Source organism: Gouania willdenowi, chromosome 9, assembly GCF_900634775.1.
Source record: "Gouania willdenowi chromosome 9, fGouWil2.1, whole genome shotgun sequence".
Lineage (NCBI taxonomy): Eukaryota > Metazoa > Chordata > Actinopteri > Blenniiformes > Gobiesocidae > Gouania > Gouania willdenowi.
In genome coordinates this window covers 28,088,703-28,114,317 of record NC_041052.1, presented here as the reverse complement: position 1 = coordinate 28,114,317, position 25,615 = coordinate 28,088,703, and the positions used below count along the sequence as shown (strand labels likewise).

Here is a 25,615-nt window from a genome sequence, read left to right as displayed (position 1 = left end):
ATCCTCAGTGTGGAGTTACAGAGTATCAACAACTCTGTCTCCACCCTTTCCTCTGCACACACCCAACACAGCAGGAATGGGATCCACACAAGGTTCCTGCTGCTTAACAGAAGGTTTTCCTTGCCGCCATGATGAATTCATGTTGGGTGTGGGATACATATGTATGTGTATTTACGTATATATGCATATGTGTGTATCCATAAAATGAAGAGTCCGTCCTTAAGACTGCTCTACTGTAAAGTGTCTTGAGATACCATTGGTTATGATTTGGCGCTATACAAATAAAAGATTGATTGATTGATTGATTGATATGAGTAATCAATTCTATTTCATTGTCACAGAATGATGTACAATTGGGTTCTTCTTTAATGCCAAACCGTTGGAGTGTTTTTTTTAGTTTTGTTTTTTTTTTTTTTTGGGTAAATATTATGAATGATTTTTAAATTTTTAACTTTATTTCTTACACAAAAAATTCTGAAATGTCCAGGCTTTTTTCCAGTTAATGCCTTGTTCAAAAAGGACTGAGCGGCAGGGGGTAGGTTTTCTTGGGTCAGTGTCCGGATATATTTCTTAGGGATGTTGTAGTGGTTGCATTAATGTTGCCAATGAAAATTCCAGCACTTTTATGGAATAATGGTCTATGTATATTACCTCCCCCATTCAGCAGCTGAAGCACTTCATTTGGTATGGCATCTAAAATATAGCAAATTCTTTTAGTGGAATCGGAAACTTAAACCGACCTTGGAATTTTTCATAGTTTAACAAACATCCTTGATCATTTAACAGTTGTTTCACTAATATTATACCATGCTTCACTCATCTTGAGAAAAACAATATCTTCTTTTTATACAAAATCCAAGTGTTATTCCATATTGTGCAAGTTGTTGGAAAAAAGTTATGTTTGTAAGTGAACTTCCAGGCGGTTAAAGCTTGTTTGTGAAACTGCCAATTTCAATGGTATTTTTTCCACACTGTAATTGCATCTTAGTAAGAAATTAATTCCACCCACAGAATCAATAATATAGTTAGGGGAGATGTTCCATATGCTACCTCCTTCCTTCAGCAACCAATTCCACTTGATTTTGAATGAATTGTTCATGGAAGTAAATGACAGCACCTCAAGCCCCCAAGATTTTTGGAAATTGACATAAACTGTACATTCGGTCATATACATCCTGAAAATATTACTCACCTGTTTTTTCAATGTCAAATAAGTCACATTCTGGAATTCAATAGAGCAATGTCTTACACAAAAAAATCACAATATAATAGAGCTAAAAATTGAAAACATCATCACTTATTTCACTCATCAAAATAGAAAAATAGAAATACTAACCAACATGTTCATTCTGATCAGAAAATACCGTAAAGCAAAATTCTCAAAGTCAATGCCATAACAAAAGTCTTCTTATCCGAAATAAACAATTATATAATCTCTGCCAAACATTCTACTAATAAAAAAGCAATATCCTTTATAAACATTAGAGGTGTCCTGATCCGATATTGATATTGGAAATCGGTCCAATATCAGCCAAAAAATTAATATTTGATTTTATCGAACTGCATCTAAAATCACCAATACAAGCTCTCCGATAAAATGTTCCACTCCAGCAGTTCTATCCATAGATGACTGTGGTTCCCACTCCAACAAAGTAACCTATTATTGCTGACTATTGTTCTCTGTTTGAGTAACATCACTTGATCAAGCCTTTTCTAACATTCCACACTACAATTTAAGTAGGGCCCTATAAAATCCGTTTTATTTTTTTTCCCCCTAATTCCGTTTTATTTTTTCCCAAATTCCGTTTTTTCCACTTTCATTTTTTAAATTACGTTTTTTTAAGAAATATTTATCATTTTTTAAAGAAAGTATTAGTTTTTAACTCCTGTGAGGAAACAAAATAAATTAAAAAAAAAAAAAAAAAAAAAAAAAAAAACCATAATTAAACAAAAATGCACGTCAAAAAAATAGTAAAACACAATTAAAAGGTAGATATAAATTGTAGTGACGTGGATTATTCTGAGTGCTCCTTTTTAATTATTTATATGTCATATAAAGATGTATGAGAACTGTATTAATGTCAATTTCCTCTCAGGGATCAATGGTTTACTAGTGAAGAAAAATGACTTTGTTTCAGTCAAATCACTGGCTGCTGTGCTAAAAAGACACAGCCCACTGTCTCCAAATCCTCGCTTCTGATTGGTCAATCCCACACATGGGGGAGCAGGGTGGGAGGGGTCATTTCTACGAGCATGAATCACTTTTGCTACTGACGTCTCGCAAAATGTGTTGAAAAACTCAAGCACCGCAGATTCACACGAGAAAAGTAGTTTGTGCATCTGTAGCGGTAGATTGGAGAAGTTGTAACCGGAGAGTTGTGGTTGTAAACGATCATTTACGCAAGTAATTAAAAAACACGTGAATAAATGTTGGATTACAAGTTTGCAGCTGAAATTTTATGTAAACATCAGTCTATACATTTTTTTTCCAACATTTGTGACATTAAATTTATTTCACGTGTGTGGATTTTTTATACACAAGCTCACATCACATTTTACAAGCTCTCACATTTTGCAACATATCTACCTTCATAGGAAAAGGCCATCACGTTTGCTTTGACAATCAGACGCACACACGGTGACGTAATAATCTGACGGCCGCGAAGGTTAGTGACATCTGCCGTGGTGAAAATCTACAAATTTCCGAAAATGGACTAAAAGCACATTTATAACACTTTCCGCTGATATAATCAAAAAAAAAATTACACGGTTTGAATGTAAATCAAAGGAAAAGAGGCTACCAGGCTAGGAGGAACAAAAGTGAAACTAAAGAACGTCACATTGAGATTGGTTGCTCACACTCACTAATATGAATTATGTTAAATAAAACATAATTATTCTTGAACCACAGACTGTCTGCTTTATGTCAGTTATGATCTGATATGTCTTACATATAATGAGATTTGGGTTTTAGATCATTTAAAGTTGTTCAAGATATATTATTGCATTGCATGATCTCCATTACTTGTCAGTGTGCGTGACCCTTTAAATGTTGTCGCCTCAAGGAATTGTGGGTCAGCATTATCTCGTCTCCTTTGGTAAAGGATGCTTCAGACTTTTACAAACATTCAAAATAAATTGACACATCAAGAACCCATCTACGATTTGGAATTTTATTCCACAATTTGTTTTCTCTAAATTAGGAGGTTTAAACTTTCTTCTTTTATGTAATTATAATATTGAAAATATCTCTTTTAAACTATCCAAATTCCACAAACAAATGCTTCTCTTGGCCATTGATCTACAAACATAATTTCTCCCCACAAATAGTACTACATCTAAAATAATAGAGACATTTTACACAAAAACAAATCCCTGTTCTACCTAATTGGTTTTCTTGCAATATCATTTTGGTTTCTCAGCTACTTAATTTAGATGGATCATTAATGACATATCATAATTTAATCTCAAAATATAGTTTAACAATTCCTTAAATGTGATCTCTGCTGGTGTGATCATGTTATTTAAAAGTACAGCAGGACAGAAACCAACATTATTACCCATTGATCCCACTAAAACTGAAATTGGTCAAATTTGCTTTTCTTCAACACGCAACAGTAATTATCAAATACGCTCTTTATTTCAAAAAGATTTCTCATCTCCTTATGTCGTATCTTATTGAAACTCATGTATAAAAAACCTTAACTGGAAAAAGATTTGGACCCTGCCAACTAGATACTGTATATCATAAACAAAAAGGTAAGAGAAGTATCTTTCAAAATGATTCTTAGATTTTACCTTTCCAACAAATTTTTACAACGTTTCAAAAAAAGAAATTGATATAAATTGCTGTTTCTGTGAAGGACACCCTGAAGACATTATCCATCTGTTTTGGTTCTGCCCCTTTTCCAACAAAATGTGGAATGACATCTGTAATCTGGTCTCTGCTTGTATTGAACCTTACTTCTTCTTATGTTTTGAACATGTATTGTTTGGTCATTTTGAATATCCATCTATGCGAAAAGAACAATTCTATATAATTAACCTTATTATACTTTTGGCTCAATGGCACATTTACAAGTGTCGTTATACAAAACAGAAACCTCTGCTTTCTATTTTTGAAAACGAAGTCAAACAATGTTAAAACCATCAAACACTCCACTAATATGAAAACCATCAAGACTTTTGATTATTTTGTTCTCTTCAATGTTTTTGTTTAATGTTTTACTCTTTACCTCTGTATGTTTTCCCCTGGCGGTTGTAATTGCCCTTTTTGCATTTTACTGTTTTATATGTCTGAATTAAGTTTGGAGGACAAAAAATGGTAAAGGATGCATCAGCGTTTCCTAGGCCAAAGGAGGTAAAAATAAAAATTAAAAAAGGAAGCATTGAGCCTCTTTTCCTGAGCTTAAAGAGAACTCGGACGCTCTTTATCATGGTCACCACGTAAACACTTCGGGAGTTAAGGAACAATGGATAGGAAAGGAGGTAGGATGGACTATTCGGACGCAGCCATTGTAAATATAGCCATTACCTGTACTGTAGTTTGTATAAAAGCTGTTAAATAATGTGATTTTTTCTTTTTAGTTAGTCTGCATTGTACAGTAGAATAATTCGTAGGGGTTACTTTTGTGACTACTGACTTGCAAAGTTTTATGTGATAATTATTTTTGGGTAAACAAAACACGTTTTTTTCCTCAAATTATAATTACATCAGGTAACCTGGATATTTAATAGTCTTATAGATTATTTCGACTATCTATGCGCTTTACTGGGTAAATATAAGTTATTTCCTCATTGTTTCCAGTCGAACATTTATAGGACGGACACCAAACAGCCACGTAGAAAACGACGAAGCTTTCACTAAGGTGAGCAAATATTGTCTTTATTAACGTCAAACAAAATAGTCATTTTCTTATTTTAACGTGACGTTCGTAAGATATAAGTAATCCTGATATTTGTGTGTCGTGTTGGTTATCAACGCTCTAGTGGCCCTGGCTGCTTGAGCTAGCCGCTTAGCAGCTTTCGCCTGACAATTCTGTTCGTAAACACAACAAGCTGGTTAGCCTCTCGTTAGCCTGTGATATTAGCGTCCTCTTTGGTGTGTCAGCTACTTTATCTGCTGCTAAACACCGACCAAAGGGCACCTAATTACCCTGAGGTCGAGTTATTATAAGCGCGTTTGTGTTTTACTTCTGCCTCTGTGCAAATGTTACATTGCGCGTGTGTGTATCGGCTTGTTATCATAGTAATGCGATCTATTGCTTAGACACACTAAAGAATGTGGTCATACATGAAACCACAGTTTTATTTTGAATAAGATTTATCTATTTTTTTTAGGAGCAGCCAAAACGAACAAATGGTTTCGGTCCTGATTTAGAGTGGAAAAAAATTGAGAAGAAATATTCTTTACTGTTGAAAATGTGAACATATTTTGACAGCATAATGTTAGCCTTTTTCCTTTACAAAAATGTGAAAATAAAATAAAAATATATCTTAAAATGTCAGAAGTTGTTTTACGCAAGTCATATTTACAACAGAAGAAAGTCAGAATGTCCATTAAAACTAAAAAAAATAAAAAATGGTCCAACGCCTATAAGCTAATATTTGGCCCAAAATAATAAATGTTGCAGATAAATCCCAAATCTTTCTATTTAGTTTTTAATGTTTGAGCTTAATGCATGATTTTTGCATAAATTGTGCATACGAATTTGTGCCTTTTCATAAAGCTGCTTTATTACGTAATTGCAAAGAAGAATATCCTCTCTTTTCTAGTATGTTACTGTATTGTAGTGTAAATACTATGACTTATATTAGTAACAATAAACTAGACAAACTTGTAGTGTGCTGCCACATTGTAGCAAAGCAAAATATCATTAATTGAAGTAATCGAAGCTACCTTTTTTCTCAAACCCATGTGGCAAAATATTATTAATTGAAGTAATCTAAGCTACCTTTTTTCTCAAACCCATGTGGCTGTGTCCCAATGCTCACTTGATCGATCTATTTACATGTATAATTCTGTTTACCATTGCAGTTTCCCATTAGCGTACTTAAGGCAAAATATAGTGTCAGGTGCACATTTTTGTGCCACAACGTAGTGAATTCCTCACAGCATGTGAGCAAACAGCGCCACCAAAGGATTTAGGGACGCACCGGGTTTACTACCCTTTATTTCAGATCTTAGTGAAATCGGCCCTCAGTGTATAAAACATATTTATTTTTAATTACAAAGATTTTTTTCTCTTAATTAAAATAAATGTGTTTCTTATAGCTAATTGTATATAGTAAGTATGACTAACCTGTAGTACAAGTAGAATGGCCTGGACCTTCTTACTCGCTTTTTATTTACCTTCCAAGTCTGTGATTTAGTGGTTTTTACTCCATACTTCCTATGGGGTCTTCTGCATTTTAAACAACACTTTCATCTCATGACAGGTGTTCAGAAGAGTTCCAGGATTTTGACACATGCATCTTATCAGCCTGCCTTCTCACAAAAATGCCCTTGTGAGACAGGTGTGTCAAACGTGCCCGAGTAGCACCGCAAGTCTTACAAACTGAATAGAGTTGTAATAATTTGAAGACTCAGATGGAGGCTGTTATTCATCAAGAAGATCAAGTAATAAAACAAAACAAAAATGAAGCCCAGATAGTGGAACATGGAACTCAGCTGAAGCAAGGACTGGATAACTTTCAATATACAAAAGATGATATTGACACTGGTGAGTAGTGATCCTGTCATGATGGAAAATGATTTTTTCTAACAATGTAAAAATTTACCTTTTATTCTCTGTGCTAATTGTTGGAGACAGAACAACTGAATGAGTGTTACAATAAGAACTTCTAGAAATTTGAGTTGAATGACCATTTTCAACATGTTCAACAACGTTTTTAAAAGGTTTGTGATAATGGCACAAACATTTAGATTGACATTAATTCAGTCTATAACTATTTGAAGTATCATGTTAACATTTTGTCCTCAAAGTGTAAAAGCAGATAAAGTGAGCTAACAAAAAGATTTAAATATTAGGGATTTATCAAAATGAAAATTTTTGTCCAAAACCTAGCTTAAGGAAGCCAAGGCCAAAAACTAAAACACTGAAAAAAATGTATTATGCCAACTATTAGTACTGTTGCATTTATGGCTATGACTGTGTAGTGTACCGGTACTAATGTCACTAAAATCAAGGCATTACAATTGCATAAATTAATATTAATGCTTCAAAGAATAAATCAATTACAAATGTAGGACAATATTTAGCACTGACATTACAACAATGCACAATTTGAAATACATAAAAATACACAATATGTTGCACTTGACCCACTCATGCATACATTAATTGATAATGTAAAGGCCTATAACTGACTGTGCTGCTAAAAGACAGTCAACAATTTGCATTGAATTTCTTGATGAAGAGTAGCTTCTCTGCTTTATCAAAGTAAAGTATTTTCCTTTTCTTATTGAGAACATGAGCTGCTGCACTGAACAGTCATTCACTGTCAGCTCTCTGCTCTGCTTCTCCAACCGTCTCCAAGCAGGTTCTCTGCGTCCATTTCAACCTGGATGATTTTTTTGTGAGCGCTGCTTTATTCCCACATTCAAGTAATGGTCTTTGTAATACGGATTGAGTACAGTCACGAGGAAGTGCAGAAGATCCAAAAAGATCCCTGTTGCTGTGCACTTTTCATTGTTTTTACTGTGTGGTCTGTCTCAACCTCTTTGCTTTGAAGACACTTTTATAAATCCCAAACTTTGCTCATATGTGGCGTACGCTTTCTTTTGTACGTGCGCTGTCTTTAAAAATGAGGCCTTAGGACCTTGAAATGGTTCTTACGAAGCCACTCCTTCGTTGCCCGGGCGGTGTGTTTGGGATCATTGTTGTGCTGAAAGACCCAGCCACGTATCATCTTCAATGCCCTTGCTGATGGAAGGAAGTTTTCGCTCAAAATCTCCCGATACGTGGCCCCATTTATTCTTTCCTTTACACGGATCAGTCGTCCTGGTCCCTTTGCAGAGAAACAGCCCCAAAGCATGATGTTACCACCCCCATGCTTTACAGTAGGTATGATGTTTTTTCTCCTCCAAACACGACAAGTTGCGTTTTTACCAAAAAGTTCTGTTTTTGTTTCATCTGACCATATGACATTCGCCCAATCATCTTCTGGATCATCCAAATGCTCTCTAGCAAACTTCAGATGGGCCTGGACATGTACTGGCTTAAGCAGGGGGGAACACATCTGGCACTGCAGGATTTGAGTCCCTGGCGGCATAGTGTGTTACTGATGGTAGCCTTTGTTACTTTGGTCCCATCTCTCTGCAGGTCATTTTGACCCCACGGGGTGAGATCTTGCGTGGAGCCCCAGATCGAGGGAGATTATCAGTGGTCTTGTATGTCTTCCGTTTTCTAATAATTGCTCCCACAGTTGATTTCTTCACACCAAGCTGCTTACCTATTGCAGATTCAGTCTTTCCAGCCTGGTGCAGGTCTACAATTTTGTTTCTGGTGTCCTTTGACAGCTCTTTGGTCTTGGCCATAGTGGAGTTTGGAGTGTGACTGTATGAGGTTGTGGACAGGTGTCTTTTATACTGATAACAAGTTCAAACAGGTGCCATTAATACAGGTAATGAGTGGAGGACAGAGGAGCCTCTTAAAGAAGAAGTTACAGGTCTGTGAGAGCCAGAAATCTTGCTTGTTTGTAGGTGACCAAATAGTTATTTTACCGAGGGATATACCAATTAATTCATTAAAAATCCCACAATGTGATTTTCTGAAAATTACAGGCCTCTCTCATCTTTTTAAGTGGGAGAACTTTCACAATTGATGGCTGACTAAATACTTTTTTTGCCCCACAGTATTTCAAGCCTTTATTTCTTGAAATTTTGATGATTATGACTTGCAGATAATGAAAACCCAAAATTCACCTTCTGCATTGAGTTACTGCATCAATGCGGCGTGGCATGGAGGCAATCAACCTGTGGCACTGCTCAGGTATAATGGAAGCCCAGATTGCTTTGATAGTAGCCTTCAGGTCATCTGCATTGTTGGCTCTGGTGTCTCTCAACTTCCTCTTGACAATACCCCATAGATTCTTTATGGGGTTCATGTCAGGCGAGTTTGCAGGCCAATCAAGCACAGTAACATTATGGTCATTTAACCAGCTTTTTGATGCCTTTGGCAGTGTGGGCAGGTGCCAAGTCCTGCTGGAAAATGAAATCAACATCTCCATAAAGCTTGTCAGCAGAAGGAAGCATGAAGTGCTCTAAAATTTCCTGGTAGATGGCTGTGTCGACTGTGGACTTCAGAAAACACAGTGGACCAACACCAGCAGATGACATGGCAGCCCAAATCATCAGACTGTGGATTCACACCGGACTACAAGCATTGTGGATTCTGAGCCTCTCCACTCTTCCTCCCGACTCTGGGACTTTGACTTCCAAATACAAAATTTACTTTCATCTGAAAAAAGGACTTTGGACCACTGAGCAACAGTCCAGTTCTTTTTCTCTACAGCCCAGGTAAGACGCTTCTGATGTTGTCTCTTGTTCAGGAGTGGCTTGACACGAGGAATGGGACATTTGTATCCCATGTCGAGGAATCGTCTGTGCGTAGTGGCTCTTGATGCGCTGACTGCAGCCTCAGTCCACTCCTTGTAAAGCCCCCCCAAATTCTTGAAAGCATTTTGCTTGACAATCCTCTCAATGCTGCGGTCATCCCTTTTGCTGATGCACCTTTTCCTCCCACACTTTTTCCTCCCACACTTTTCCCTCCCACTCAACTTTCTATGAATATGCATACAGCACTCTGTGAACAACCAGCTTCTTTAGCAATAACCTTTTGTGGCTTATCCTCCTTGTGGAGGGTGTCAATGACTGTCTTCTAGACATCTGTCAAGTCAGCAGTCTTGCCCATGATTGTGTAGCCTACTGACCCAGACTGAGAGACCATTTAAAGGCTTGGGAAACCTTTGCAGGTGCTTTGAGTTAATTAGCTGATTAGGGTGTGACACCATGACTTTCCAAAACTGAACTTTTTCACAATATTCTAATTTTCTGAGACACTGAATTTTGGGTTTTCATTATATCATGTGAGTTTGTCTTTCTCAAATGAGTGGCAAAAAAGGTATTCAAATTTTTTGAGCTGAACCTGGAAACTCTGAATTTAAACTTCTTTGGGTTTAGTATATAGCTTATACTTAATATACCGTCATTTTCGGGCTATAAAGTGCACTGTTTTATTGGCTGCATTACAATAATTAAAATTTTTTCTAACACTTTGGTCACACTGGATGCATCTCGAAATGTTCGTGCGACCAGATTACATACAAAGTCAATGGTGCGATGCGTCCCAGATGCGAAATCTTTCCTGTGCGGCGGTCCAATCCGCGTGTCAAGAGCGTTGGCAGTGCGAGCACGCTCCCGATAATTCGTCATATTTGCACATTTGCAAGAGTTGAAAATATTGAATTCCTGTGACTGTTTCGCATGACTAAAGTCAATCAGAGTCTTTGTTGATGATGACATCAGGCCGTCAACACAGACACCGGTCTGTTCACCCATTCAACCATGGAGTAGAAACTGTGTGAGACCACCTGGAGCTGTATGACACGGCCTTTAAAACCGGGATAGGCTTGGAAGGATTTGGCGTGGAGGAGAATCAGCGAGGAGTAGATAATAGCAGTTAAAAGTTCTCTCTGTAGTTTTCATTTTTGAAAGTCTGCACTGAGCTAGGATTGCATTAGCCACTAGTCACACCGGCTTTTTTCACTGGTGGTTTATGGTTATGAGGGGAGAAAAAGGAGTGCAGCTTCAGCAGGCAGTGAAACTCACTGAGTTGGATGTGTCGCTGGTGGGCAGTGCTTTGCTTCAAACGCGCATCTGAAGAGAATAGGGACATCTTTTGATCCTGCAGAACGTTTCCTGTAGCAGATGCGTCCGGTGCCGCAGAAGACGCATTCAGTGTGAACGCAGCATAAGAAAAATCAACACAAATGCCGCAGCCTAACATAGGCACGCTCTGTTTTCTGATGAGGGTGCCCTTCAGACAACTCGGCCAATCAGAGCGGGCAGGTAGGGGGGCTGCTGTACTCAAGTTAGGTTTCACGTGTTCCTTCACTCCCGGAAGTGTTTAAATGATGGCCATGATAAAGAGCGTCCGAGTTCTCTTTAAGCTCAGGAAAAGACGCTCAATGCTTCCTTTTTACCTCCTTTAGTCTTGGAAACACTGATGCATCATTTAGTAAAGGAGATGAGATAATGCTGACCTACAATTCCTTGCGGCGAGAACATTTAAAGGGAAACGCACACCCGAGCGCTGACAAGTAACAGAAATAATGCAAGTTCAATGCAATAATATGCCTTGAACAACTGACATAACTGACATAAAAAAACACTGGTTCAAGAATAAGAAGAATAAAAATAAGCTCACATTCTAGGAGGCGTGTTAGGTGACGTCACCTGCCACCGTGGGCAAAATCCAACTCGCCCGGTTGGAGCTGACTTTCTACAAAATGTGGAATAACAAAGGAGGGAGAAAACTAGGAATGCACCGAATATTTGGCCACCGAATATATTCGGCCGAACATTGCAAAAAAAAAGCAATTTTCGGCCTCCGGTTTTGTGAGTTAAAAGCAAGGCTGAATAATAGCGTGTGACGCAATGATTGCAATCAAACAATGTGCAGTGATTCTGAGTCAGTAAAGTATGTGTGTGTTGCTACAGAACCAGCAGCAGCTCCTCCTTTCCGCACACAAACGCAGCCAGACTCTTCTTTACGCTTACCGCTCTCCGTCGTTTGTCACCGCGTAAAACTTGGAAACCATCCAATTCCACAATCGAGTCCATTGTTAGCGCTGTGAGCCATGAATCCGTAAACATCCCCATCGTTTCCACCTTAAATAATAAACAAGGGCTTTTTAATGCTTATTCGTAACAATAACACACAGCCACAACCCCCTAGCGGCAGGGCGGCCAATCGCATAGCGAGGCGTTCCCTCCACGCAGAAATAAAAGGGCCAACCTCTGTGTCACGTTCAGGGCATGCCCCCAGCGTAGGTCCTGACTCTGAACCTTAAACCGCTTCGCGGTAGTTCACGTTAAGAAGAGCGGACGGAGCGATCACAGCGAGTCAGACTCTGAGAATGCGGGCACGATCACTTCTTTGGCAGCTTCATGCTGTTATGCAACTATTACAAACTGGCTGACTTTTACTGTAGACGGAGCAGAGATTAGAACAGTCTGGATACAGCGTGTATCCAGGCTGTTCTGCTCTCCGCTCCGTCTGTCTGTTCTCCTTATAGAAACGTCTCCATCAGCCTCAGAGTCCAGAGCACCGATCAATCCTGAACAAACCTCACGCAGTGATTTAACAACTTTATGCTGTTTATTTTTCTATTACAAATTGGCTGACTTTTACTTCATCCACGCTGCTGCTGCTGCGGGCGCTCTCTCTCTCTGACAACATTTTTCCGCGTCGTTGCTGTGATGAGGCAGTGTGTATCATGACAAAATGAGTGATCAGAATGATTCAGTGCAAGCAAGAATGATTTAATGTTAACAATTTCATTGTTCCACCTGGTCTAATGTGATGGAGCTCAATTTTGTGGTGGCATGAAGCTTATAAAACCCTGAAAAATCCACAATTTAGCCACGTCACTGTTTAGCATGTCATGCTAATTTTCACCAATCTCCATTTGTTCTAAGAACCACAAAAACATAGTATTTGAGGTTTATTTTCCAAAACTCGCCTGTTAGCCAGAGTTTTAGCCTCTGAAAAGTCACTTTCTGAGCAACTCTACACAAACAGGCTGATTTGCGTCCTACTTATGCATATTCATGCGTGGGCATGTCTATAGATGGGACACTGGCTTCCTCCTCCCCACACAGTGACGTAGGGCCAGAGGATGGCCCGCCCACCTCCCACCCACTCTGTAGCCGAGCTCATGCTGCTTTATAAATATGAGACGTGGGGACGGGGCATTCACCGGTACATACAGTACATAGACTATAGAAAATACATTGCACTGCTCGAAGAATGCTGAAATGCTCACCTTTGTGGGCGTGTCTGTTTACATGTCAATCACGCCAGAGAGCTTCCTGGAGGCGCGGCTTCTTCAGCTCAGTGCCGCGTCAAATTCGTCATCAAAGTGGGAACGTGTCATCAAATTTGAGCGAGGTGATTGTGCTCGACCTGCAGTAAGAAAGGAGCAAATCACCCTCTAACTAACGATTGAGGGAGTCAATGAAAAAAACACTTTGGGCATGTGTATGAAGCCCAAATAGCACTTTGATTATGTTTAAAGCACAGAAAAGTTGATTTGGCATAACATGGGCCCTTTAAGCCACAGGGTCCAAAGCATGAGAAAAAAGTAGTGGCTTGTAGTCCAGAAATTACGGTAAATTATTTACTAATCTCATTCAATGTGCATTTGTAACTGTGCAATTCAATAATTACATTCATTAAAAAGAGTTTTTGCACTGCTCATGGTGGTGTGTTCTCAAGCCAGAGAAGTTGGGAACTACTGCTCAACCACTGCCTATGAGTCGTATAAATGTTTCCCATGTGCCAAAGCTGTCCATCCAGTTTTTTAAGACTTACATCCACAAGTAATGGCTAATGTGTTACCAGTTGTTAAATTCCATGGCTCATTTCTTCCTGCTTCTCCCACAGGTCCTGTCAGTTCTGTTGTAGTTCTTAATGGAAATGGTTTCCCTGCTGCAGAGGATACTCTGGTAAATGGGTCCCTCCTTCTAGAAGCACCTCCTCAGAGTACCAGCGTGCCTGTCAGCTCACAGACACCAGACCCCCCCACAGGTGTGGCAGCTTATCAGGCTGTGATGCTAGAGAAGTCTAAGGGGGATAGTTCTGATGTCACGGTTCACAAGGGTGATGCGTTGCTGTCACTCAGACTGAGTATGCCTATGCAGGAGACTGAACTGTGTAAGCATATATACAAATCGTGTGTGTGTGTCTGTGTGTGTCTGTGTGTGTCTGTGTGTGTCCGTGTGTCCTCCCTAAGGCAATTCATTCTGATTTTGGAAGGATGGATTTCTCGTTTGACTTTTTGTAACTGATCTCTGAGTTATGTTTGGTAGTAATTATAGATGCAGCTGCTTTGTTAAAACATATAGATTCAAATTTTGCGACTTCCAGCGACTCAGGACACACGATTAAGTTCAGGATAGACAGACTTGAGAGTAGAATCCCATTTAAATGTGTGTCTGTTTATTCTTTGGTTGGTGCCATATACTGTATATATATATATATATATATATATATATATATATATATATATATATATATATATATATAGAGGAAACAGTAAAACACAAAAGAAAAGGGCATTGGGGGGCTAGGCTACATTTTCCAATTCCTGAACATAAACTACTTCACCCTCTGTTTGTTTTGCTGTCAGCTTAGTTGGTTCTGCTCAACCAGGGTTCCTCCTTGTACCAGAGGCTGGGCCTCCTTTAGAGGCAGCCTCTACCTGTAACCCCTCCATCAGGCAAGCCAAACACAATCTGAAATCAATTAACTCAACAACAAAATAAATTTCCATAAACAACATGCAAAATGACAAAACATAAATTACCTAAGCGTACATCATAAATTAATTGATTCACCTCCAATAGTTTTTAAAATCCATAACAAACAAAATTACACAAACACCCCTGTACAGATTTTGTTCCTACACCAGCCCACCAAACACCCCTATTTGCATGGCTTGGTTTAGTCCCTCTGGTTTCCTGAAACTTGGAAGTGATGCTGGCAATATGGTGTTATGGAGTTAGCTTGCTAACAAACAACTACTAATGCTGGTAGGCCTTTCCCTGCACAGTGGAAGTTGTGAAATCAGTAACCAGAACAATGAATTGAATGATGGCAGTTGCGACAAGTCAACATAGATGTTAGGTTGCTGGCAATAGCTGACTCTGTACCCACTGCCTTTAGTGTGAGCATCACAGCTCACTCTGTGACAGGCACCATTATCACAAATTTGAACTCAATTCAACAGCCAGCATTGGTGTAGGATGTGACCACACCATTACTTGTCTGTGAAAGCGAGGCTTCTGCACTAGGAGGTGTTCAAGAAAGCCTTAAGGCTGGGATACACTGTGATATTTTTTTTTAATCGTTGTACTCAGCTCCAGCTCAAACTGTGCGACTCAAGTGCAGAGCCCGAATGTGCGCAGCTCACGATGCATATTTTCACACTGTACGGACCGACACTCTGACACGATCTGACTCCTCACACTGTACGTCCATACACGACACATCGGGGTCTTGTTTCTGGAAATGCAGCGAACAAATTAGAAGAACTCTGAAGCGTCGCCATTAAAACAGACGATGAAGAAGAAGAAGAACCCGGAAGTGGAGAGACATTTGCAAATCTCCGCAAAAAGAGCTTTAAAAAAGAAATGACGGCGATGTGATGTACCAGGAACTAGCTGGTTAGACGTGGGCAGTACAGTCTGTCAATTTTACAGTGGTCCTACGGTGTTTGTGCATGCGCAGTGTGAGAGTTTAAGGTAAGCCGGTCTGTGGCACTGATTCAACAGTGAGACACCCTCATGAGGAGCGACTGGATTTCAAACATATTTGATTTCCTTACAACCATACGATTGCTGATCGGGAGCAGGTCGTGAGGAGTTAATCGCTTCTCGTGACCCCTTGTATACTACACGATGCACGACACACGATCTAGCAGAGACTCGCACGATCCCAAAAATAGACGCACAAGTGAAAAATTGGATCAAAATGGGCCAAGAATTGCACATTGTATGCCTTCCTTTAGTTTAGTAGTAGTGCCCATTTTGGAAGTTTGTAATTTGGTTTTGCATGGAGTTGTTCAAAGAGATCTTATCTCTTGCGGGTTTTACTCATTGGCTAGTGTTTTTAAACTGTTTTAGGAGAAAGTACCAAATGGAGCATTCAGAGCATTTTTGGAACTATTTTTTTTTCAGGTACTTCTTTTAATGGGGGAAAATTTGGTTGTGAAAGATTGTTTTAAAAAGTTATGTCTGATAATTTGATAAGATACATTTTTAATACTCTACACCAAAAATGGAGGTTTATGAGCTTACGGTTTTCCCGCTGGAGTGAGTGTGGAGCTTTTGCAGATTATGTTCAGGTCTTCTGGTCCTGTCCATACTTGAAGATTTTCTGAAGGAATATCAAATAATTAATTGTTCAAACTTTAGATGTAAAGTCTGACTTTTCTTTTACCGATATTATTTATGCTTCTTACACCTCTGAAAGCCTTAATCAAAAAGACGTATCTTTTTAATATCCTCAGTTTCAAGCAAATTAGGTAATAACCAAAAGCCTGCTTCAAAGAACCCTCTGATTATGAGACTATCAAAATCACAAACACAATTTGTGCTATTAAGAAAAAAGGACATTTGAAGAAAATGTCCAAACAATGCTTCTAGTATTATATATGATCTTTTGCTAAAATCCACCACAGGTACCTTTTATTGGGTTAGTTGAGTTTTGATTTCAGTAAATCTGACTGAGCTTATATAGTCAAAATGAAGCTTGTGTTTTAAATACAATTCATTGTGGTAAGTATCAGTGTTTGAGGGACAGAGATTTTACATTTGTTAAACTGTTCTCTTTTCTCAGCAAATGAAAAGCCTTCTCTGGAGATGGAGAATGAGGAGAAAATTCGCTGGGAGGCTCGCCGACGTCTTGAAGAGCAACTCAAACAGTACAGAGTACAGAGACACAAGGAAAGGGTATGTAAATGCAGTCTTTGTTTCATGTTTGACTTATTAGTATTTTTCTGCTCACAGAATGGTAGATCTTCTCAGCTATAAATGTTTTTTCATTGTTTTGATGCAGTTTTGGATAGATTTTTTTTTTTTTTCAGGAACAGCCGTCCTTTGAAATCTTTTTTTATTTGTCAGTTGGTTTGGTCATTTCGCCATTGCTCATTTTTTTGTTCTCAGGTTTTTCTGTTTTTGTTTTGTGGTATAATTTAGTGTAGACCTGAAGTTGGCTTATAGCTAAATTATTTAGGTAAGTTATGTGAACAAGAGGAAAAAAAAGGTTAGGCTGAATCAATCAATGAGGAACCGACAGGGAACAGCTCATCCCTGTTGGTACAACAAATGATCAAATTACATTTTCATAAAAGTTGAAGGATTCCTGGTGCAGCACACAGTTCCTGGTATTACAGTGGCTGTACAATGGTAACAGAGGATGGCTGCTGGAAATAACAACAGAGTTCTACCTTTGTTTGATGAAAAGAAGTTCTATAAAATTTGGAAGAATGAGTTTAAAGTTTGGAGACTGATCACAGACCTGGGAAAAAAAAAGCTTACTGGCAGTAGCCTTGCTGCTAGCAGGAAGAGCACTGGACAGCGCGTTGGCGATGCCTGCTGTTGGGGTGACAGAATAATTAAATTATTAGTGAAGTCGGCCTCTGTATTTTTGAAAGAGGAGATTGTCAGTACATGGCATACACCAAGTTTAACCGGACAAAGAGGGAAGATAGTGTGACTGTGATTGACTACAACCTTGGAGTTTGAATGCCATTACTCAAGAATATGTAAAAGTTCTCTAGGTTGTTTGTGTCCTGATTTTCCCCCTTACCGACCCAGAACGGCAAACGCCAGGGTCATTTGTCTCCTAAGATTATTCTGTGGCGTATAGAGGTGTCCTGATCCGATATTGATATCGGATATCTGTCCGATATCAACCAGAAATCAAATATTGGATTTTATCGGACTGTATCTAAAATCACAGATATAAGCGCTCCGATAAAATGTTCCGCTCCTGCACTTCTATCCATGGGTGACTGTGGTTCACACTCCAACAAAGTAACCTACTGTTGCTGACTATTGTTCTCTGTTTGCTGTTTGAGTAACATCACTTGATCAAGCCTTTTCTAACATTCCACACGGCAAAATAAGTAATAAAAGTATGTATGATTCGTGCTAATATTGTATCGTATTAATATCGGTATCGGCCGATACGCAAGGCTGCAATATCGGTATCATATCGGAAGTGAAAAATTTGTATCGGGTAGGGATGTAATGATTAATCGTAAGGCAGTTAAAAAAATCGATTCATAGGTATCACGATTGACATCGATACTTTGAAAATTGAATCGCAGTACTTTTTTTTAAACAGCAGAGGGCGCTCTATATGTATCCCTTCTCTTGTCCAGCAGTGTAACGGCGGGCGGGATCTGCTACTATTTTCTTTTTGGCCGCCTTTCACTCTTACATGTTAATGTTACGTGTTAATAAATTATTCCTTGCCCCTTTAGCACCGAAAAAATATCTGTAATATTACGTGAATATCTGTAAAATCAAGTTTTTCTATTAGCTCTGTCTGCTAGCATAGCATCTCTTCTTCACTGCTACATTAGCTGCATGCCAACCGACCACTGGGTTACCAGCGCCCTCTTCTGGTTCAAACAAATATCTGACGTAAATCAGTGCAATGACGGTTTTTTTCTTTAAAAGTCCATTTGTTAAGGCATAAAATACATTTTCAGTTGCACTTAAAAAAAAAAAAAACTATTATGCAGTTTTGTATTGTTTACTATAGAACCAGAATTGAAATTAATAAGCTTCTTCTTCATTTGTATTATTCCTTTATTTATTTCATTCAAGATTTATTTTTAGTTAAATTGCATTGTTTTGAATAGTTTATCAAGGAATTCTTTTAACAATTAAAAATAAAAGGAAAATAATACAGTATTTTCTAGTTTTTTCCCCCAAAAAAAGAAAGGAATATTTTTCAGTCATCAATTGTCTACAGTCCCATTTTGTAAAATAAATCGTGAGAGAATCGTATCGTGAACCCAGTATCGTGAATCGAATCGTATCGGGAGTTGAGTGAATCGTTACATCCCTAGTATCGGGACATTCCAAGTGGTGTATACATCTAAACATATAAAAAGGAAGGGCAGGGTTACTCCCAAATGTGGGGGAAGTGCAAGGGAAAAGGAAATTAGGACAACAAAAAGAAGAATAAATGCAAAGCCAATTTTTGGTTGTGCCGGTGCTGGGATGCTACCAAGAGTGAAAACAGCCGTGCCAGTGCATTGACCAACTTTAAGTGATATGAGTAGGCTTGGGCCGATAACAGATTTTGCTGGACAATATATTGTCTCACAAATTATAGGATAAAGACAAAAAACGATATTGTCTACATTTTTTAGACCATGTAATATTATGTGAAGATCTGTAAAAGTCACGTTTTTCTATTAGCTCTGTCTGCTAGCATAGCATCTCTTCTTCACTGCAAGAATTTCTGCATGCCAACCGACCACTGGGTTACCAGCGCCCTCTGCTGGTTCAAACAAATATCTGACGTGAATCAGAGAAATTACTGTTTTTTTTTTTTTTTAAGTCCAATTCTTAAGGCATAAATACATTTTCAGTTGCACTTTTAAAAAGAAAAGGAACTATTATGCAGTTTTGCATTGTTTACTATAGAACCAGAATTTAAATTAATAGGCTTCTTCTTCATTTGTATTATTCATTCAGTTCATTCTAGATTTATTTTTAGTTAAATTGCATTGTGAATTGAAAAATAAAAGGAAAATAATACAGTATTTCTAGTTTTTTTTCCCCCAAAAAATAAAGGAATTTCAGTCATCATTTGCCTACAGTCCCATTTTGTAAAATAAATCGTCAGAGAATCGTATCGTCAACCTAGTATTGTGAATCGAATCGTGCGTGCGTGCGTGTGTGTGTGTGTGTTGTTGTTGTTGTGTGTGTGTGTGTGAAACTTTTTTGAGTTGAGTGTGTGCATGCATTGTTTTAGAATTATTTGGTGATTTCAAAACGTTTATTTTAATTTTATTTTTAAATCAGCGCAAACAGACATGAGAGAGCGCCTGCAGCAGCGTGGATGAAGTAAAAGTCAGCCAGTTTGTGATAGACAGATAAACAGCATAAAGTCGTTAAATGACCATGTTAGATTTGTCCTGGATCGATCAGTGCCCTGGACTCTGGAGACGCTTCGTAAGGGGGACAGACAGACAGACGGAGTGGAGATAGTTCATGATAAGAAGAGTGGACGAAGCGGTTTATTAGTCTGGTTCCAGTAAAAAGTGACTATAAAAAGCTGTAAATGGACTGATATGTAGACGTGGGGCACTGAGGAAAAATATCCGTTAAAACATGGACATTTCCCTGTAACTTAACTTGAGTATAGGAGCTTGCCTACCTGCCCGTTCTGATTGGCTGAGTTGTCTGAAAGGCACCCTCATCAGCCAATAGAGTGCGGCCTATTTAGGCTGAGGCCTTTGTGTGGATTTTTCTTTAAAAAATTGATAAATTATTGGAAACAGTGTGTTTTATAGCCCGGAAATTACAGTACATCTCACTCAGAGAAATTTCCAGAGATGTGTCTCGCTTGTTTGTGTTTTTCTGCGGAGCCGGTGACAGGGGAGAGAGAGGGCTCCACAGACACACACACCTCACATACCCACACATGCGCGCGCGCACACACAATAAGCACCCTTGCACTAGGAAGTGTTAAATGCTAAATAAATAGTTTTATTTGTACAAATGTATGTCTTTTATCAGATTCTACCTAAACCGCCACTGCCTTCAAAGTCTCACTCTGAACTGAGTTCAAAACTTGAGAGCCATGTACTACTATTCTACTACTACTATAACGTACAGGGAAAGATTATAAACGCTGATATTTTCACAACGTGCTTATAACATAATGCACACCTTATGTAAATAAGGAAAAGCAAAACAAAAGCATGTGGGGATGCGTACAGAGCAGCAGAAGAATCTGCTGCTCTGTACAAACAAATCCAGCCACAATGGGACTCACTCAGTGTGCTCCTTTGTGGCTGTCCTCTGCCTGAATAAATGGAGAGGGCCGCCTTTGGTGTAAAACCTACCTGCTTCTGTGTCACTTCTCTATGGTAGTATGTTGGATGTACATGACGTGTGTAATTCATTTTCCCACTGGGTTTTTTGAGCATTTCCTTGCCAAAGGAGGGTCTAAGGACAGGGGATGCTCCGGGACATTTATTATTCATTTGCTTAAGTCCAGCAAACATTGGTGCAAACTTTATTTATCAATTTATCATGCGTGTCCCATAGAATGAAACCAGAGAAATCGCACACGCTATTTTACTTTGCACCTGCAAATATACCTAATTATAACACTAGAGAGTATGTACACCTCTTTGTACATCCAACCTTCAAACACATACTCATTTGGCCATAATTGACAACTCTTCTTAAGCCCCCACTATACTTTCGAGCAAGTGCAGAGACCTCATTGCTGATTATTACACCAATTTCAGGATGAGGGTCTCTTCGGGAGCAATAACATCACATTGGCACAAGGTAGAGATTGGTATTATCACAGGGTGCACTATCTCTGTGACACTATTTTCCCTAGCCATGAACATGCTCATCAAGTCTGTTGAGCCAGAGTGCAGAGGACCCCTATCGAAATCTAGACAGCGGCAACCCCATATCAGGGCATTCATGATTGACCTCACAGTCATGACGGAATCAGTCTCAGGCTGTCGGTGGATTCTGAAGGGACTCGAAAAGGTAATGGACTGGGCCCGGATGCGATTCAAACCAGCCAAGTCAAGGTCCATGGTGCTGAGAAAAGGAAAGGTAGAGGACAAGTTTCGTTTTAACATCACTGGCACAGCCATCCCAACCATCACAGAGAAGCCAGTCAAGAGTTTGGGCAAGGTTTTTGACAGCTCCTTGAGAGACTCAACTTCTATCCAGTTGACCTGCACTGCATTGGATGGCTGGCTGAAATCCGTGGGCTAGTCAGGACTCCCGGGAAAGTTCAAAGCCTGGGTATACCAACACGGCATTCTACCCAGGATCCTGTGGCCCCTCCTTGTCTATGCAGTCCCCATCTCAACAGTGGAGAGCTTAGAGAGAAGGGTAAGCAGCCACCTCAGGAGATGGCTTGGATTACCGAAGTGCCTGAGCAGCCTTGCTCTTTATGGGAACACTAATAAACTGCAGCTGCCCTTCAAATCCTTGGAGGAGGAGTTTAAGGTCCCAAGAGCCAGAGAAGTGGTTCAGTACAGGGACTCACGTGATCCAAAGGTGACTAAAGCAGGGATCAAAGTGAGAACTGGAAGGAAATGGAGGGCAGAGAACACAGTTCAAGAGGCAGAGGCAAGGCTGCGCCAGAGGAGCCTGGTGGGAGTGGTCACACGAGGCTGAGCTGGAGATGGGCGGTATCGCTGGAGGCATGACCAGGTTCTTAAGACCATCGCTGAAGTTATCAGCAAAGGACTTGTGTACGCGAAGCGTGCCTGACCCTCCAAGGAAACCATCGCCTTTGTCAGAGCTGGGGAGCAGCCAACCCCGGCCAGAAGTACCTCTGCAGGAATCTTAACCTCTGCAAAAGACTGGCAGCTGTTGGTGGATCTTGAGCATCAGCTGAAGTTTCCCGGCCACAATGCAGTCACCACCCTGTGACCAGACATTGTTCTTGTGTCTGAGGCCAGTAAGCAAATAGTGAGATGAGATGAGTTTATTTGTCATTGCACATGTTACAGAGCAACGAAATCACATTTCAGTTTCATCCCGTCCAAGAAAACATGAAAAGACAATCATAAACATGGGAGCACAGGAGCGGGAGAACTGTGGTTCGCCACCAGGGCGGCGCCCCTTATTCAGATGAGAAATGGGATAACAAACGATGGGGAGGAAGAAGAGATAAAAAAAAGGCAAAAACCAAACTAGGCCCTTGTAGAGAGGGGCTTAGTTTGGGATCATGAAAAAAAACTCTTCAGCAACATTGCGACAGAAACCCACAAACACAACATTCAATTCAATACAACAGCACGTTAGCACAGGGGATGGGTCTTTAGGATGGGTAGTTCGCAGGTCAGCCACAGTGTGGCGCTGCCCTTATGGTGCGCCTCCTACTGACCAACCGCTGGGAGGGAGGAGGGTTGGAGCCAGAAGAGACAGTGACAATATAGGATATGTAGTGATGTAGGGGGAGTGAAAGTGTTCGTTGAGATAAGCCTGTTTACTCAGACTCTGCTGCTGACTCTCACATAGAGATGACCTCGAGAGTTCGTTGGCAGAGCCGGGACCAGGTGTACATGAAAAGTGAGGGAAAGGTCAGAGCGTCTTATCAGCATTCCGTCCTTGGAGAGTTTGGAGAGAAGAAAACAGACCACAGGCTGCTCATTCAGGGGGGGGCCGAATGAGAATAGAGAAGGTGTTTTGAGACGGGCTAGCCATTACATGGCTGCCAGCCCTACTGTTCCTGGTCAGTTCGATAAGTAATCCAATAGTGTGGCCATATCCTGTGAGACAAAACTATCCTCCTCTTAAAGTTCCACGGTGGAATCCATCTGAGAGAGTTCAGAGAGTTTGGCTCCTTTCTTCGTTAACTGCGGCTTCCAATAGTGCTGCCAACGTAATCCAATTTTTTGCGATAATTCAGGAAAATGCCAGATCCAATCAGCATAAGACCCGATATCATACATTCCAATCTGGTGATGGATGTCTTCCACATCCTCAGGACTTGTGAACTCTCCCATTTCCCGTCCTTCTAATAGAGAAATTTGACCAAAAGCGAAGAAAGACCAGATAATCAATTCCATGATTAGATTCAGGATTGGGATGCTGATAGAGGCTCCTGTTAGATTTGAACAAGACAAAACAAGACAAAAGAGCAGCAAGCAGGGAAAATTTGGGAGAGGGAAAAAAATAGCGTCCGTCTCCTCTGAGAGCAAGTGGTGAAAAAAAAAGTGCTGCTGGAGCTGACCATCCCGTGGGAAGATCGCCTGATTTTGAGAGGAAGCTCTCCAAATATGCGGGACTGGTCAGTGACTGCCAGCGGGCTGGTTGGAGAGCAAGGTGTTTCCCAGTGGAGGTTGGATGTAGGGGTTTTGCAGCTCGTTCCCTAACCAGAGCACTCAGCTGTTTGGGCATCAAGGGAGAGAGAAGGAGGAGAGCCATTCGCAGTACCACTGACGCGGCAGAGAGGGCCTCAAGATGGCTGTGGCTCAAGAGAGGAGAGCCATGGAGTCATGGTAGCTAGTTAGCCATCTGGACACGAGCCGGGGCCTGATCAGCCACAGCTGGGTCACCTGGAGGAGGGCGTATTATGTTGAAAGACCCGAAACGCCCGATGAGACCAGGCACATAACTGATGATGTGTCCAGAGGCATCAGTAGATGTATGTACACAACAATACACTTTAATAAGCATCCCAGTCCTCTACAAGTTACAACTGCTAGTAATGTTACTGTGAGCCCATGATAAACCATGTCACTCACAGAGCGGATTCTGTCAGCACGGACTGCACCAAAAGTCCTGGGACGTCAGCACCAGCTCTTTTTACTATTCATAGGACTGAGGCTTTATTTCAGCTGATGTTCCCCGTGATTTTTACAAGCAGTTTTCCGGTACCACTCCTGTTTTCTGCGAACATGCAGGATTCCCACACTCTAAAAACAGGCAGGATCAGTCCGGGACCATCCAGGATCAGTCCTGGAATAATACATATTTTTGATACGGCCAGGACTGCTCCGGACATGATTCGGGACCAATAAATCCTACAGATTTTTAAATCTGGCCCAGTCCGCTCTGTGTGCAGCATGCTTTGATCACTTAAAACAAGATTACTGATAATATTGATAGGGAAATAGTCAGAGATAATAGTAAGAAGTGTGTGGGCATGTAGGCCACATGAGAAGCTGCAGAAACTGAAAAGCTGTTTAATATACATTTAGGTAAAGGCATTTAAACAAAGTTAAGTGTTAGAATGTCTCTTATTCGCCAAGTGTTTTTCACCGCAAAGGAATATCTGCTCCAATTATTGGTTATTTGCTTCTTTGATTACTAATAGTCACTAACTCAAAGCGCTTTACATTGCATTATTCATTCCCTTCACACATGGTGGTAGTAAGCTACTGTTGTATCCACAGCTGCCCTGAGGCAGACTGACGGAAGCGAGGCTGCCATACTGTGCCGTCAGCCCCTCCAACCACTATCAACACTCATGCACACACCACATTTATACTTGGCAATGTGGGTGAAGTGTCTTGCCCAAGGACACAATGATATACCAATAGAGTGACTGCCACTCCACTGTGGCACCTGGTATTCTCTGTGGTCTTCCATTTAAGTACTAACCAGGCCCAGCCTGGCTTAGCTTCTGAGATTTAATGAGTCCGGGCAATGGCAGGCCGATGTGGCCACACACGGAATGACAAAGCCACCATGTTCAAGCAGCCAGTCAAATTACAGTTAACATCGTCAGGACATTACTGCGTTAAACCAGAATCCTAGAAGAGGAGGAAGTTTTTACTGTGACAACATATGACATCACAAGAAAAACGTAAAGTACTGTCAATACAGAACCTCCCTCAGTTGATAAATTAAAAAATTCTGCATGTCACTGACCATTTCACACACTTTAGTGGAGGAAGTATTGTCACCCACAAGAAACCTAGAGAAATTTCAAAGCACTTCATTAACAGTTGAATATTTGTTCATGGACCGCCACACAGACTTCAATGACAATGGAGGAGAGTTCAGTAGCATATTGTCCATGGAGTAGTGGAAAGGAATAATCAAACACTCACTGAAATCCTGCTGGACGTCAAATGATGGCCAATTACA

General features: G+C 40.2%; 1 protein-coding gene across 5 annotated transcripts in view; it reads left to right on the top strand.

The window, feature by feature from the left end:
- The first annotated feature begins 4,601 nt into the window (after positions 1 to 4,601).
- The window catches only part of golga3 (golgin A3), a 53,621-nt gene continuing 32,607 nt past the window's right edge, over positions 4,602 to 25,615 (top strand). Inside the window, exons 1-4 of one of the 5 annotated variants that reach the window (XR_003674762.1) lie at positions 4,602 to 4,868; positions 6,439 to 6,722; positions 13,671 to 13,940; positions 16,626 to 16,738. Coding sequence is in view for 4 of the 5 variants with exons in the window: in XM_028456764.1 (XP_028312565.1) it covers positions 6,590 to 6,722; positions 13,671 to 13,940; positions 16,626 to 16,738 (516 nt within the window). In the remaining variant the exon portion in view is untranslated. The remainder of the gene's footprint in view (positions 4,869 to 6,438; positions 6,723 to 13,670; positions 13,941 to 16,625; positions 16,739 to 25,615) is intronic. The other 4 variants (XM_028456765.1, XM_028456764.1, XM_028456766.1 and 1 more) reach the window with 4 other exon arrangements.